Source organism: Podarcis erhardii, assembly GCF_964252035.2.
Source record: "Podarcis erhardii genome assembly, chromosome: 7".
NCBI lineage: Eukaryota > Metazoa > Chordata > Lepidosauria > Squamata > Lacertidae > Podarcis > Podarcis erhardii.
Window position 1 is genome coordinate 53,609,781 of NC_138511.1, and position 14,904 is coordinate 53,624,684.

At 46.3% G+C, this 14,904-nt stretch overlaps 1 protein-coding gene across 1 annotated transcript in view; it reads right to left on the minus strand.

Annotated features, from left to right (window-relative positions):
• Nucleotides 1-5,596, minus strand: part of PHAF1 (phagophore assembly factor 1) — a 44,506-nt gene extending 38,910 nt beyond the window's left edge. Inside the window, exons 1-2 of the mRNA XM_081871580.1 lie at nt 5,482-5,596; nt 2,897-3,024 (exon numbers count right to left, since the gene is read on the minus strand). Of these exons, the coding sequence (XP_081727706.1) occupies nt 2,897-2,960 (64 nt within the window). The 5' untranslated portion in view covers nt 2,961-3,024; nt 5,482-5,596. The remainder of the gene's footprint in view (nt 1-2,896; nt 3,025-5,481) is intronic.
• Between the last annotated feature and the right edge of the window lie 9,308 nt (nt 5,597-14,904).

The following is a 14,904-nucleotide window of genomic DNA, read 5'->3' on the forward strand; positions in this document are numbered from 1 at the left end:
GAATGAAAGAGCAAGGTGTAGGTAAGCAAAAATGGAAGCAAGAACTTCCCAACTACTCACAGCTGCTCTAGGAGGTAGAAAAGTGGGGTGGGAGCCTGTGAGCCCAAGGCTCACCCAAGCTCATTCATGCCATGCTTTAAGCTGTGGTCTAGTCTGAACAGGGACAATGTGAAGATATGGAGCCTTTTTTCTCTGATGGTACTGCTGGTATACAAATCCTCCTCTTCTTACCCGAACCATTTGCTGCTATCTCTCCAAAATCCCTCTAAGCATTAGGATGTGGAGCAAACAATGCACTGGCTTTGAAACACAAAGGCTTTGTCCAATAAATCATAGTTCAGTGGACCAAGAATAAACGTAGTTCCTACATGTTGTCTACTCTCCTCCCTCCCTTGTACTGCACACTGTAATGGAAAATTTCCTTACTTTTATTAAAACACAGTTTCCTGCTGGAGATTAAACCACACTTTCTCTGTCCAGATGTAATAGGCAACTGTGGCTTAAGAAACCTTGGAAGTTTTCCATTACACTGCATCAGAAAAAAGAGGAGAATGTGGGCACCCTACTCGTTCTTAGTCTATAAACCATGGTTTATTGGACCAATACCATTATTCCTGATCTGGGCCAAAAACTGCAGAGATCTCAGCTCCTGATATCCCATCACCACAGGATGCCTGGAATATTTGGGAATCAGACCCTGGTATTACTCTGTGAAGTATGCAAAAGGTAAAAAGGTAAAGGACCCCTGACAGTTAAGTCCAGTCGCGAACGACTCTGGCTGAGTTTGTCCGCAGACAGTTTTTCCAGGTCATGTGGCTAGCATGACCAGGCTGCTTCTGGAGAAACCAGAGCAGCTCATGGAAACACCATTTACCTTCCCGCTGGAGAGATACCTATTTATCTACTTGCACTTTTGACGTGCTTTCGAACTGTTAAGTTGACAGGAGCTGGGACCGAGCAATGGGAGCTCACCCCATTGCGGGGATTCGAACCACTGACCTTCCAATCGGGAAGCCCTAGTACTGAGGTGTAATTTGGCCCCCACCCAGTCTTAAAATTGTGTATAAACGATAACTAAGCACAAGTAACATGCAGAGACTGGTTTCCCCATGTAGTACAACTGGGTTGGGTGTGAGTGAGTGTGTGACAGTGGGTGAGTGTGTGTAAAAGTCTGCTGTCTGGAGAAGAAACTATACACAGTAAACTGCCTCACATATGCATAATCTATACGGCAGCTTACATTTATACACTTATCTGTGGGCCCAACAACATACAGCTATCCTTCAGCATATCAACTTTGTTTGCTCAAAGTTCTAAATTCCTAGTAAAACCCTATTAATCTGAAACAACACAAGGAGCTAAAAACACACAAAGGGTTATTGGCATTTCATATTAGTTCTGAAACAAATTTTTACAGAGCTCAGTAAAACAACACCATGCCTTCATTTAAGGCTTTCATTACCACTATCACCAGATGTTGGACGCAGTACACTGTTGGAAAACATCCTGTATAATATGAAAGTCTGGTAATGCAAATCTACTACAGAAACCAAGACAATAGTATCAAGGATTCTTCAGTTAGCTATAGATTGTTCTATTGATTATATTTGCTTCTGCCTTTCCTCCAAATAGCTTAGGGTGGTGTACACAGGATTATTCCATGTTATCCTTAAAACAGCCAGTGTTTCTTTTCTAGGGGATGCAGGGGTACACATACCCCTAAACATTTTGTGAATCTTTGTACTTTTGTCCATTTACTGTATTTATTTTCCCTGACTGAACTATAAAATGGTGATTTTCTTGAGTCAAAATGAGAGTGCCCCTAAACATTTTTTTAAGAAAAAAAAAGCACTGAAAACAGCCATCCTGTAAGGCTAGATGCACCAGTCATTATTTTCCAACCTAAGATCACCCAGGACATGGGGAAATTTGAACTCATTTCTCCTGCACCCAAATCCAACACTCTGTCCACTATGCAGCATAGACTGATGCAGAGTAAGTGATCCGAGAAAATAAATCAATTTAAAACATTTGATTATTGCTTTCCATACAGGTTTCTAAGGCAGGTCACAACAAATAATTAAAAAATCACATCAATTAGTCCTCTCTCTCACTGGAGGCAACTCCAGATTCAACTACCTGCTCTCAAATCACTTTAAAAACTTGTTTAAATTATTCTTCTAAATAGCATCACAGCATTTAAAACCATCATTCAAATTACTATTGTGGGCAAAAATCTTTGTCTGGAAAAATACTCTGCACCTTTCACGCACCCAGCTTCCAGCAAGGCTAAATGCTGTTCTGAGCAATAACCATGTGACTCCTGATGGCTGTTGCTAAACATGCTAGAATTACTTGAGGAGGAAGTGCCAAAGCAAAGCATAAACAAAACATGAACCCGTTTAAGGGCAGCCACAGAAGCATCTGTGGGTAAACTCATTTGACAAACAATGTGGAAGGTAATTCTGGACACAATCTCTTTCGAAAAGTTCAGGTGTGAAGCCCTATTTTTAATACTCATAATACAGTAAAAATCCTTACATGTATTAAGCTAGTATGTAGTAAGTGGCATTAGCACCTCAGTGAAGAAAAATTTAGCATAGTGTTCTCTCTTGGGGTGCTAACTTACCACATTCAGAGCTTTCTATATGAGGAAGAAGCTGCACAGCCCAGAGTATTACCCTCTCAGTCTACCACATTCAGTGTAATGTCCAGAATGTCTCTCAAAATAATTCCTTCCTTGAAATTAACATCATATGCTTCCAACATGTTAGAGGTTTATACTTGCCTAAATTTAACTCTCAGAACAACACTGGAGGGAATGTCCCTTTGTCCCAATATACCCATCACTTCTCATTATAAACAAGATGCTGACAAAGGCAACAAAGTTACTTACCCAAGGTGAATTCCCATTGTTCATTCCCAAGAGATCGCTCGGGAACCACTTCCAGATCTAGCATTGGCCCAGGCAGAGGAACGGCCCAGTAATCACACAGCAGAGTCACAACGTTACTGCAGTTTGACCTGAACAGGGAGAGAGAACACACACCCAGGCTTATGTGTCATCCTTCTAATCTAAGGTCATAACCCAAAGCAACATGTAAACACTCCTTGTTGCTCAAACTCTTGATGAGGAAACCGCTGATCCTCAAGGCTGGCCTTTTGTTATTGTTAAATAATGTTATTATTAATTAGTAGCAATACACAATCTAATCTCCCTTCTGCCTATGCTGTGCAAGAGGTTTTGAAGGATTTCCCACTCCCGTAAACATCCAAAGCTTTAAGAACACACACTAATTATATTACTCCAACATTGATTGATCAGGCTACTTTGGCCCCATCACAGACTGTGTATCTCTCCCTCTGAACTTGCTCACTTTCAGGCTACATCCATATTCAACAACAGATATATACAGGATAAGTGCTTTGAGAACTGAAAGGCTTGCAATCTGGCCTGTTTTTACCTCCACTTGTCCTTCTGCCAGGAACAAGTGAGCTATAATGATTTCCTCACAACCAATTCTTAGGATAACCCTCCTGACTCTCCCCAACCCCACAGTGAGTGCCTTATGCAGGTGGAAATGGAAGAGGCCTTGCCACTCTCCTTAAGGGCCTTGCCACTCTCCTTAAGGTCAATCTCCCTTCTCATGCTTGAGGCCAACTGATTGGAGTTGTGGTCTAAAACAGGCATAGGCAAACTCTGGCCCTCCAGATGTTTGGGACTACAACTCCCATCATCTCTGACCACTGGTCCTGTTAGCTAGGGATGAACTGGGAATTGTAGTCCCAAACATCTGGAGGGCCGGAGTTTGCCTATGCCTGGTCTAAAACATCTCGAGGGCACTGGGGTGGCAAAAGCTAACTTAAGAGGCTTTAGGCTCTTTCCCTTATAGCAGGAAACCCTGGGACAACCATCCACCTCTCCCAGCCAAAGAATCCTCATAGTAGGGTCAACAGCCAAGAGGACTCAGTAATGAGGACTCCCTCCCCCCCCCCCTTCAGCACACACACACAGAGAGGGAGTTATCCAGAGTAGGCAATGTGGGAGACAATTACCCCTCCATGAAATACTGGTTCAAGCCAAAAGCCCATCATACTCCAGCATCCTGTTCTTGCAGCTGCCAACCATATGAACTAATGGGAAGCTAGCAAGCAGAACCAGAAAGCAAATGTGCTCTCCCAAAGGCCTGAGGACACCTGGCTCTGGTCCACTCCTCACAAATTTTCATAGGCATCAGGTCTCCTCTTTCTCAGCAAAAACTATTTACCTAGCAGAGGGGAGGCGTGATCAGAGGGTCCAAAAAATCCCCCTCCCTACCAGCCCATGTAAGAATGTCAACCTGGCAATACAAACTCTGCAACAAAAAATGTACATACGCACAGACAAGCCAGGAAGACCCCACCAAATAGAGAACTCAGCCACTGTGGGCTGTTACCTTCCTCAAAACAGCCACAGCCAAGCATACATACACACAGGTAAATAACCTGCCTGCCCATGAGATACAAGAAAGACACCCCAAAATGTCCCCCAACTCACTCCAGACACACACCCTCAGAGCCCACCCATTCCCCCTCTATACAAAATAAACAAACTCTCCCACCCTACCAAATAATACTCCATAGGGCTCAGCATCCTATGAATGCATATTATAGCTCACTACCCTTAGGCACTATTAAAGCTCTCCCAATTATGAAACCAACTACCTGCCCTTGGGGCTGAACTCCTGTCACCCACCCCCACCCCGTCCAGAAAAAAACCCCAACTTGTTGTTGTTGTTGTTGTTATCATTATCATCTATTAATTTGTATACCTCCCTACATGCTGTGGGGAAAGCAAAATCCTTGACCCTATGGCCCCCAGATTCAGAGCTTGGAGAGAGGGGGGCACCCAACCCCTCTTCAGCAACAGAATTTCTTAAGAAACCCCCCCCCCCAATTCCTTAAAACAAAACAAAAAAATCCTCACTCAACCCCAGCTACTATGGGGTTTTTTCCCATAGTGTTTGTTGGTGGAGAGACTCTCAAACCTATTTCCCCCCACTCCGTGGGGAGGGCCAGAGGGTTGACCATCTTCTCTCTCCCCCCTTTAAGAAACAGCGTTATTTGGGGCGGCTGTGGGGCGGGAGGGTCTCTTTCGATTCCTCTACATGCCCCTTCCCTTCATAATCAAGCCCAGGAATAAAAAGGAGGCTGTTGATAAATGGGGGTGTGTGAAGCAACCCCCTTTTCTCTTTGCAACCCCCACCCCACTCTGCGGTGGGGGGGGGAAAGGGTGGCTCACAAAGGAGGCGCCCCCTCCCTGCCCCAGACTGAAGGCAGCCTCCCCCCGCCGCTCTCCTCGCGCCCCCTCGTGCCAGCGCCCCACCGACACCCCCTGGGGGGAGAGGCGGCCGAGGGGGCCGGCTGGTCTCCCCCGGGGAGGCGGGAGGGGGGCGCCGGAGGGGCCCGCGGGGGGAGCGGGCTGGAGGGGCTGCGACTCACCTCACTTGCGGCTGCTGAAAAAATAAAAAAGGGAAATGCCTTTTGCAGCCGCCGCGGCCGTCAGGCGAGAGGGAGGAGGAGGAGGAGGCCGGCGCTGGCGGAGGGAAGGCCCGGGAGAAGAGGAGGAGGAGGAGGAGGAGCCGCGCAGCGCCCGCCCCTTCGCCCCGCGGGTCGGGGAAGGTGCTGGGATTGCCGGCTGCTCGCTGCTCTCGCCCCTTCTCCTCCCCGCTTCTATCCAGGGGCGCAGGCAGGAACTCTGCACGCGCCCAGAGGCATCTCCGCATCCCCCTTGCTTCTTTGAATTTCGGACACAGCGCCGCTCCTTTCTTGCTCCCTGGCCTCCTGTGCCCCTCCAAGTATCAAAGGGGAGAGCGCTCTGCATGCGCTCAAAGGAAACCTCCTGCATTGTCCTTGTTATAATATTGGGGGGGCGGGGGGGCGGTGTCAGTGTGATGGAAACCCTGCTAGGCCCCCTTCCCAGTTACGATCCTGCGCCTGAGGGTAGGATATGTGCGAGGAAGTTCGCCAAAGCTTTGCCAAGGAGCTGGCTGGTTAAGTGCATGATTAGGGTTGCCATATTTCTAAAAGTAAAATTGTTTGTCTTTTTTGTGCAGCGAACAAATCCAAGTTGTTGAGCTTTTTTTTTTTTTTTTTGGCTTTTGCTTTTTGAGCTGTTTTCACTGCTTTTTTACCGTGTTGCCATCCATCTGGGTTTTCCATGGCATTTTGCCAGTTCAACAAAAATCGCCCCATTTTTACCCCCCAAAATCATGACATGTAAGGCATGCCCAAAGGATTACTCTGTGCCGATGGTTGGGCCTTTCCCCACACCCACCCCTCAACAAAGTGACCTCAAGGCCCTAGCCTAGCCTAGCCAGTGTATCTGCCCAGACAACAAGACCTCCCTATTGACCTTGCTGATGTGGTCCCCCCCAAAAAGAGCAATATGTTTGGCACCAGCTTGGCTGCAGGAGTTGCTAGAAGAAGGCATACAAAGTGTCATCCAACTGTCTTAATGACTCCACTCTGGATGATGGTGATGATGGTGATGATGATGATAATAATAATAATATGATCATGGGGTCTGATCTAGCAGTGGCTGACCCAAAACAAGACCTTGCAGTTGTGCTGGATAGTGATGGCAGTCAACTTGCATGGCTTTAAAAGAGGATTGGACAAATTGACAAATTCACAGAAGTGACTGTTAGTGACAATAGTTATGCTCTGCCTGCAGGGTGAGAGGCAAGGGCTATGCTGGAGGATCAAAGGCTGTGCTGGAGGCCAGTTTGGAAGCCTTAGGGGAGCAGATTTGGCCCCAGGGCTGCTAGTTGCTGCTCCCTAATCTAACTGGTGCCTTTTTGTGTGTTTGAAGAAGAGTAGGCAGCTGTCTTCAGCTGCTTATGCCTGCCATGAATTAGTCTCGGTGGAGCTTTGGCACTTTTATCTTTTTGCTGCTGCAATGTAAACCGGCTTCTGGAACTTCAATTCCACATAGACCCATTAAAACACACATGCACAGCCAAATGACTGTAGATTTTTTATTTGGTGGTTCTGCCACATGGGCGCCTTTGCATCAGATCTGTAGGTTCCCCCACATATGAGGTGAAGTTAGCCTTAACTGCGGCACCTGAGCACTGCAATTCTTAACACAATCAAATAAACTGTGCTGGATTGAGAGGGGACTGACTTAGCAGCATTCTAGGTATTTACCTGTTTCTGGATTGAGCACGAATAGCAGTAAATCACTGTCGTGGCAGGTTTGTCCTCCTCCCTTTGGTGATCTAAGCATCTCTGGTGTGAGCTGACACATCTTCTGCTCAGTCTTGAGTAGGACTCTGTTTTTGAATGGACTGTTTAGCCCAGGTCACTGCCCACAGCATTTTGCATTAGACTAAGTAAGACCTTGGGTTGGGACTTAGCCCTCTGAAGCAGCTGGGGCTAGTACTATGCCCTCCCTTTGAGCGAAAGATAAATCTTTCACCCAGACAGAGGTGAAAAGCTATTGACCTCACCATGCTGCCAGGCCTGACTGACATCTGTTTGAGACTTTCATTGGTTCCAAATTAAATTATATAGAGGGATTATATTTTTGTTGATTAATTGTGTGTACAGTGGTACCTCAGGTTAAGTACTTAATTTGTTCTGGAGGTCCGTTCTTAACCTGAAACTGTTCTTAACCTGAAGCACTATTTCTGGGTTAGCGGAGTCTGTAACCTGAAGTGTATGTAACCTAAAGCGTATGTAACCCGAGGTACCACTGTATATGTTTGGTTTTAGGCATGGCGGGAGGAATTTGATTCCTTTCATGTTTAAAGGCAAAACTACCCAATTTACACTTCTCTGAAACAATCCACAAACCAATACATACTTCTCCAAATTTTGCAATGCAAATTTTCCATTGGAAGGGCTCTTTTGTCCAAGTCTAGTTTAAAAATAAAGAGCCCTGATAAGGGAGAGCAGTACAAGTTTCTTTTTTTTGAAGTGGTTGCCCAGCAACAGTGAACATCGGGTGTCAGACTGAACAGGTCAGAGTCTTCCTCTCTAGGGCAAGGTGTCCTGTGTGCCTGCTTAAATGAAAGCAAGTACCGTATTTCTCCATCTTCATCTAAACATATAAATTATCACATTTGCATTAAGACTTTGGCCTAGAGCTTGCACAGCTTCTCCTGATTCAGAAGATATGGAGAAGATTTGTGTATCCTGAGCGTATTGATAATACCATGCTCCGAAACTTTTAATGGCTACTTCCAGTGCCTCCATTTAGATGTTAAACAGCAGTGGAGACAAAACAGGGCCCCATGGAACCCTATGGCACAGCGGCCAGAGAGTCAAAGAACACTCCTTCAATGCTGATCTTTGGAGACAGCCATGTAAGAAAGGAGGAATGGAACCAGTATAGTACAGTGCCTCCAATATCCACCCCACGCCTCCAGTTAAAACCAGTAGCGCCTCTGTAACACAGAGGATACCCATCAGCGCTCCACCAGAGGATCTCAGTGGTTGGGCTGGAACATGCAAGCCATTTAAAAAGGAAAGATACAGAACCCCATAATTTAAAACAAAAGATAAAAATTAATAAAACATTTAAAACAAATGCAACTAAATCAAGTGTCTAGATAGGCTTTGCTGAAGGAGAAATGCTTCCAGCAGCATCTAAAACAGTATTGTGGAGGCGCTTGCCTAATGTCAAGAGGCAGGGAGTTCCACAGCATCCGTCCTCCCACCCTAAATCACCCATTGCAATGGCAGAACAGATGGTGTGGGTTCCCCAGATTGATGCAATCAAACAGGGGAGGCTTTGAAGGTAAGGAGAGTTTACGTCCAGTAAGAATGTTTGGGAAAGGCCATCAGGATGAATAGAGTTGCCCACAAGTTTTGTGAAACTAATCTGCCCTTTTCCTTTCTAGCGCTGCAAATATCTGAAAAGTCTTCTTCTTCTTCTTCTTCTTCTTCTTCTTCTTCTTCTTCTTCTTCTTCGGTGATCACCCGTAGCCAGGTGAGATTGTCTTCCATAAACATGGATCTGAAAAGTAGAAGAAGGCTGGCCATGGGGCCATGGGGCCATGGGGAGTAACAGCACCTTTGTGTGAATTTGAATTATTGCTCACTGGTTCTAGCAGGGATGCGGTGGTGGGGAGGTCAACATGGTGCAAACACACTGGCGGAGCCCTTCCTGCTGTGGTTCTTGCACCATACCAACCTCCCCACTGCCTCTCTCCTCTGCCTATTGGTAAGCAGCAGTGACCTACCTGCCAGGAAGTGAGCGTAGCAGCTCTGCCCCACGAGGTGAGCTTTTGCAGCCAGCACAGGTTGGCCAAAACTGGAGTTGTATGTCCTGACTGGCTAGGGCTGGTCAATACTCTGGCCACTGCATTTTGCACCAGCTGTAGTTTCCAAACCTTTAAAGACAGGCCAATTGAAACCTTAAAAATCAATGCAATGCAATGCAATGAAATGCATATTGTACATTTTGTAGAGGCTAGAAGCAATGGGTGACAGTGAGCCTTGCTGTGAGACAAAGGATGTTTCAACATAACATGTGTCCCTTTCCTTCTTCCTCCCACTCACCATCAGTCAAATGCTGGCGGGTGTTTGAATAGGGAGGTGGCCTCCATCCATCCTATATGATCAGCCTCCTGGCAAGGCAGACGTAGGTTGCAGAGGCGACTGGAGCCATTTGTCTTTGGTTATCCACAATATTAGAACTGAATTGTCACATGAGTCGACTGTTGAAGTGTTTGGTGGGCGTCATGCATTGCCCTTGCCTGCTTCTTCTCTGGGTGGCTGAGAGCACAGCTTTAACGTCTTAAGTGTAGGGGAAATACAATATATACTGTTGCAGGGAGAGACGCCTCCTTTTTTCCTGCTTCCACGGCAAGGGAAGAGATATTGCAATTGGTTTAGAGAGCCACCTTGTGGACAAGGCCAGCCATTTACTTAGCAAACAAATTTTCACATACTGTACAGTGGTACCTTGGGTTACAGACGCTTCAGGTTACAGACTCTGCTAACCCAGAAATAGTACTTCGGGTTAAGAACTTTGCTTCAGGATGAGAACAGAAATCATGCGGTGGCCCCATTAGCTAAAGTGGTGCTTCAGGTTAAGTACAGTTTCAGGTTAAGAACAGACCTCCAGAACGAATTAAGTTCTTAACCCGAGGTACCACTGTACTGTATACAGTACTATACTGTTGGTCTTCAACTAGCTGGTCATAGGGTGGATTCCATTTGAAGAGTTTTCTGGATCAAATCCAGTTTAATTACCAAGAGCCAACAGAAGAAAGAGCAGGAGGGACCTTAGTGTCACCTATTCACAGTTAACGCCCAGACCGCAGGCTGAGCAGGCAACCTGGTCACCTAATCAGTTTTCTCTACCAGATGGAATATATTGTATATTTCTATTTGAATTACAGTAATTATTTCTAAATTTGCAGCTACATGTATAAATTAGCACAGGCACATTTTATGCAAATTGGTGCCCTATTTTGTTCTTTAAAAAAAAAAAAAGAACAAAACTTGCTGGTGCATTTTCTTTATTTTAGTAATGTGTGAGTGGCCACCCACTTCAAGTCGGTCATAACAGCAACAGTAACCACTATAAAAAGTATGCAGATCTTCAAGTGGATTATGTGGGGTGGACTAGATGACCCTAGGGGTCCCTTCCAACTCTACCATTCTCTGATTCTAAGTGCACATTGGGGTATTGGTGGGTCCCAGGTCTGAAAAGGCTGGTGAGTCTTGCTCTAGGAGCATAAATCATTCTGGGGGTAAGTTTCTCTGTTGCAATGAGACCTTTCTCCCCCTTATGCAAATTGCAGTCAAGATGCCCCCAGTCCAGATCAGGACCAAAGCTGGGGGCAAAGGCTTAAAGTTCCCCTACCCACCTGCCAGGGGCCCAGTATGGATCACACCAATTTAGGAATCTGAAATTCTCAGATATTTCTTCACTAAGGCTCCATTTCTGAATGCACTTACCAGAGAAGAGAAGACTCCTCCAGACATCTTTCTCACTGAGCATTCACCATGATTTGTGCTCATGATATCTAGCTGAATGAAGCTGAATGTTGGAAGGTGCAAGACAGACAAAGGAAAGAAGGAAAGTCCTTCACACAGCGCATAGTTAACCTATGGAACTCCCTCCCACTGGAGGCAGTGATGGCCACCAACATGGATGGCTTGAAAAGAGGATTAGACAAACTCATGGAGGAGGGGGCTGTCAGTGGCTACTAGCCATGAAGACTAGGCTCTGCCTGGGCGGCAGTCGGGCTTATGAATACCAGTTGCAGGAAACCACAGGAAGGGAGAGTGCTCTTGTGCGCGGGCCCTGGATTTCAAAGGCACATGCTTCTGGGTGAACATGCGGAGTGCGGTGGGCTGCATTTTCAGAGGCTCTGGGGCCTCGTGTGGAGCACATCTGCTTCGAATCGTGAATTTCCACATCAGCTGGGCGCTCCCCCTTCCCTCTGTGTTTGCAAGAAAGGTGATGAAAAGTACAGGAGCCGGGCTGAGCCAAAGCGAGTGGGGGAGCTCTCACTCCTGGCTTCCTACAGAGCTCTGATAAGGGGCAAGAAGGGGGAAAGGGGAGAAGGAGAAAGGGCAGCTCTCAGCAAACACACATGCAAGTGACTCCAGGGAGGGCAAGGGGGGGCAGCAAATGGATGCCTTTCAACCCTAGACATTTGTCCACCACCTACCCCATCTTTGCTCTGGGGTCTCAGGCAGAGGTTTCCCCCGGGGATCTGTTCCGACAGGGATCAATCCTCAGATCATTGGTGTGCGAACCATTGCTTCACCACTGATCTATAATCTCTCCCCAAAGTCCTTTCCCAGCCTGTCTGCTGGGTCATTTTATCAGGCCTGCCTGACTCTCCTGTCACCTCACCAGCTCTGTGTTTCCTGTGCCTGTTCCAAGCCAGAGGTGAGAAGCCATTTTTGTAGCCCAAAGGCTACATTCACTTTTGGGCAACCTGTTTTTGTTTTTTTAAAAACTGTAGGGTTTATTCTTATTATTGTTGCCTTTTTTGTTTCTATTGATGTTTTACATTGGTTTTTAATGTAGGTCGCTTTCAGTTACTTTTGTAAGAAAAGCCACAAACAACAACCACCACCCTGGAATTTGTTTAACCAAGTGGGAAGTGCAACTAAATGTTGCAGTGTGAAGAAAGATGCCAGGCAATGGGGAGACCCTTGAATTTACAGAATTCAGGAGAGTGAGATGGGTGGAAAGATGATGATGGGAACTAGGTGGGGGGGGGGAGCAGGGGAAGGATATGCTACCCCAGAGCAACACTTTGGGTGTTGGAGGGGGGAGTAGTATTCTTATTGTATTCACATGCCTGTGTGAAGCCCAAAAGCAGGACCCGGGTACAAAGCCACCCTGCAGTTCCCAGCAACTGGTATTCAGAAGCATTGTGGCCTCCCATGGTGGAGGCAGAGCCTAGCCATTGTGGCTAGTAGCCATTGATAGCCTTCTCCTCCATGAACTTGTTGAACCCTCTTTTAAAGCCATCCAAGTTGGTGGCCGTCCTTGCCTCCTGTGGGAGTGAGTTCCATAGTTAAACCATGGGCTGCATGAAGGAGGACTCTCTTTTATCTGTCCTGGATATTCCAACATTCAGCTTCATTGCGTGTCCAGAAGTTTTAGTGCAATGGGCGAGGGAGAAAAACACTTTTCTCTATCCACTTTCTCCATGCCTTGCTAAATTTCACATATGTCTGTCCTGCCTTTTCTTTCTTACCTTTTCTCTAAACTAAAAAGCCCTACATTTTGTCATCTTTCCTCATAGGGAAGTTGCTCATTTTACTTTGCCCTTTCACTGAACTTTCCCCAACTCTACAGTATCCTTTTTGAGGCTATGGCATCTAAAACGGCAGCATGAAAAGGACGTCCCTTAAGTTTCTCCAAAGCGAGGATTATCTTGTCAAGGAAGCCTCAAAATCTGCTCTCCCCACCCCCACCCCCACCCCCGCCAAATGCCTCTACAAAATTCTCTACTTCAAAAGTTATCAAGAGCAAGCCAAAAGCTTTCAGGTCCTCTTTCATGCCTTTTGAATGAAGAAAGAATAAAAAATAATACTAAAATCTGCTTTTATTAGATTATCTTTTGATGAAGATCCCAGTGGGGCGGAATGCGGGCAGTGAGGTTGGGGGGAGGCCGGAGGAGAAGAAAGCCCTGGGAGGGAAACTGACGGGAAGAGCAGCAGCTTCTCCACGCCACACCCCTGGCAATCTGGTTTTGATTTCTGCAGAATTCATCCCACCCATTAAGTGGTAGGAAGAGCGAGACGCCTCCTGCTGCTGTGCTGTGCTGATGATCGGTAGCTTTGACATGATGCTGGTGGAACTTTGCTGATCCATCATCCCCCACCCAGGGACAAGGTTAGCCTTCAAGGCTCTGGACCAGCTGTGGGCCTGGAAGGGAGGGAGGGAGAGGAGGGGGGCGGCCTGCTTCTGTCAGTGGAAGGATCGTGAGGTCATCAAATAGCTCTGGGCAGGGCTGTCAACCGCAGCGGCTCCTGCAAACTGCTCCCTGGCACACCCCGTTTCTTATTTAAAGCCGCGATCCAGAAACTCCCCGTTTCTTCCGCAGCGCTTCCCCATTCATGCTCATTACAACAGCATGAATGTAGCAAAAAGTTGGCCTCGGCAGATATATTTAAAGCTGTGATTCATGCAGAGTTAGATCTAAATTTGTACCCTTCATTAGAAACAGATGCCCGGGTTTCTCCTGATTTTTCAAAGGGGGTTTACTTTACAGATAATATATACTGCATGTTGCGTCGGAGACGATGCTCGCTGTGCCGTACATTAAAGGGAAAATTTGGCTGGCCACATTTCATCTTCAATTTTAAGTCTCGTAAAGGAACACAGAGGCTCGAGTTTCTATGCAAGAGCGGAGAGGACGGGGCTTGGGTAAGACACACACAGATATCAGATGTGGCACATTGTGAAAATAGACCGGGTGTTGCTGCATTACTCTGCGAACACCCACTGGGAGATCTGCAGCTGATAGGATGTATTTCCCCCCCCTACTAAATTAATAAGGCATTTACTCCATACAGTAGCTGCCGACATGTTTCTCTGCTAGCACCGCTTATACTTTTGGCCACTTGGAGGAAAGGAAATCCTCTCCTCGATGGCTAGCTCTGGGTTAACTAGGTTAAAGGCCGATACGTAATAGGAACCCAGTATCCTGCTTCCAACTGTGGATGGCTCAAGAGGGCATGTGGCAGGCAAAAAATATGTTGTGCCCCATTCCCTTTAATTCATTTCCAGCTTCTGATAACCTGGTTGTTTCCTAGGACAGGAACAGGGAACCTGTGGTCCTTCAGATGTGGCTAGACCCCTGCTTCAATCAAGCCCCAGTCAGCATGACCAATGGTCAGGGATGATGGGAACTCAAATCCTCTTTCCTGTGCCAGGAAGTTCAGCGTTACTGTCCTTATCCAGGCATAGCTGCAGGCAAATGCCAACGACCATTTAGGAAGACAGAAGATTTTTAGAATTTCTGCTTTTATTTTGGGCAGTGTGCAACATCATTGCCAAGCCCAAGGAAATGCCTTCTGTTCAGAGAAGGTACTTTCCAGTGACTGGTGCTGATATTAAATTTCAATTTGATTTTCGGCCACCATTTTTATTTATTTATAAAAAATAAGTATATAGTGCTGTATTATCCAAATATATCACAGCAGTTTACAATAGCATAAATAAAAACAGGTTAAAAGCAAAAGAATTAAAAACCATGAGCCCCCTGTCCTATTTTAAATATATTCTGGGGCATCCCTGGCTGAGAGAGACAAAGGATAGGGTGACAAAGGCATACTATGCCCAGCCCATCTGAGCAGGAAGAAAAACAAATTCTCTCTCAAAAGCAACTTTTGTCTGATATGCAAAGCAGGAAGTTGCAAATCAGGAATCCCTTT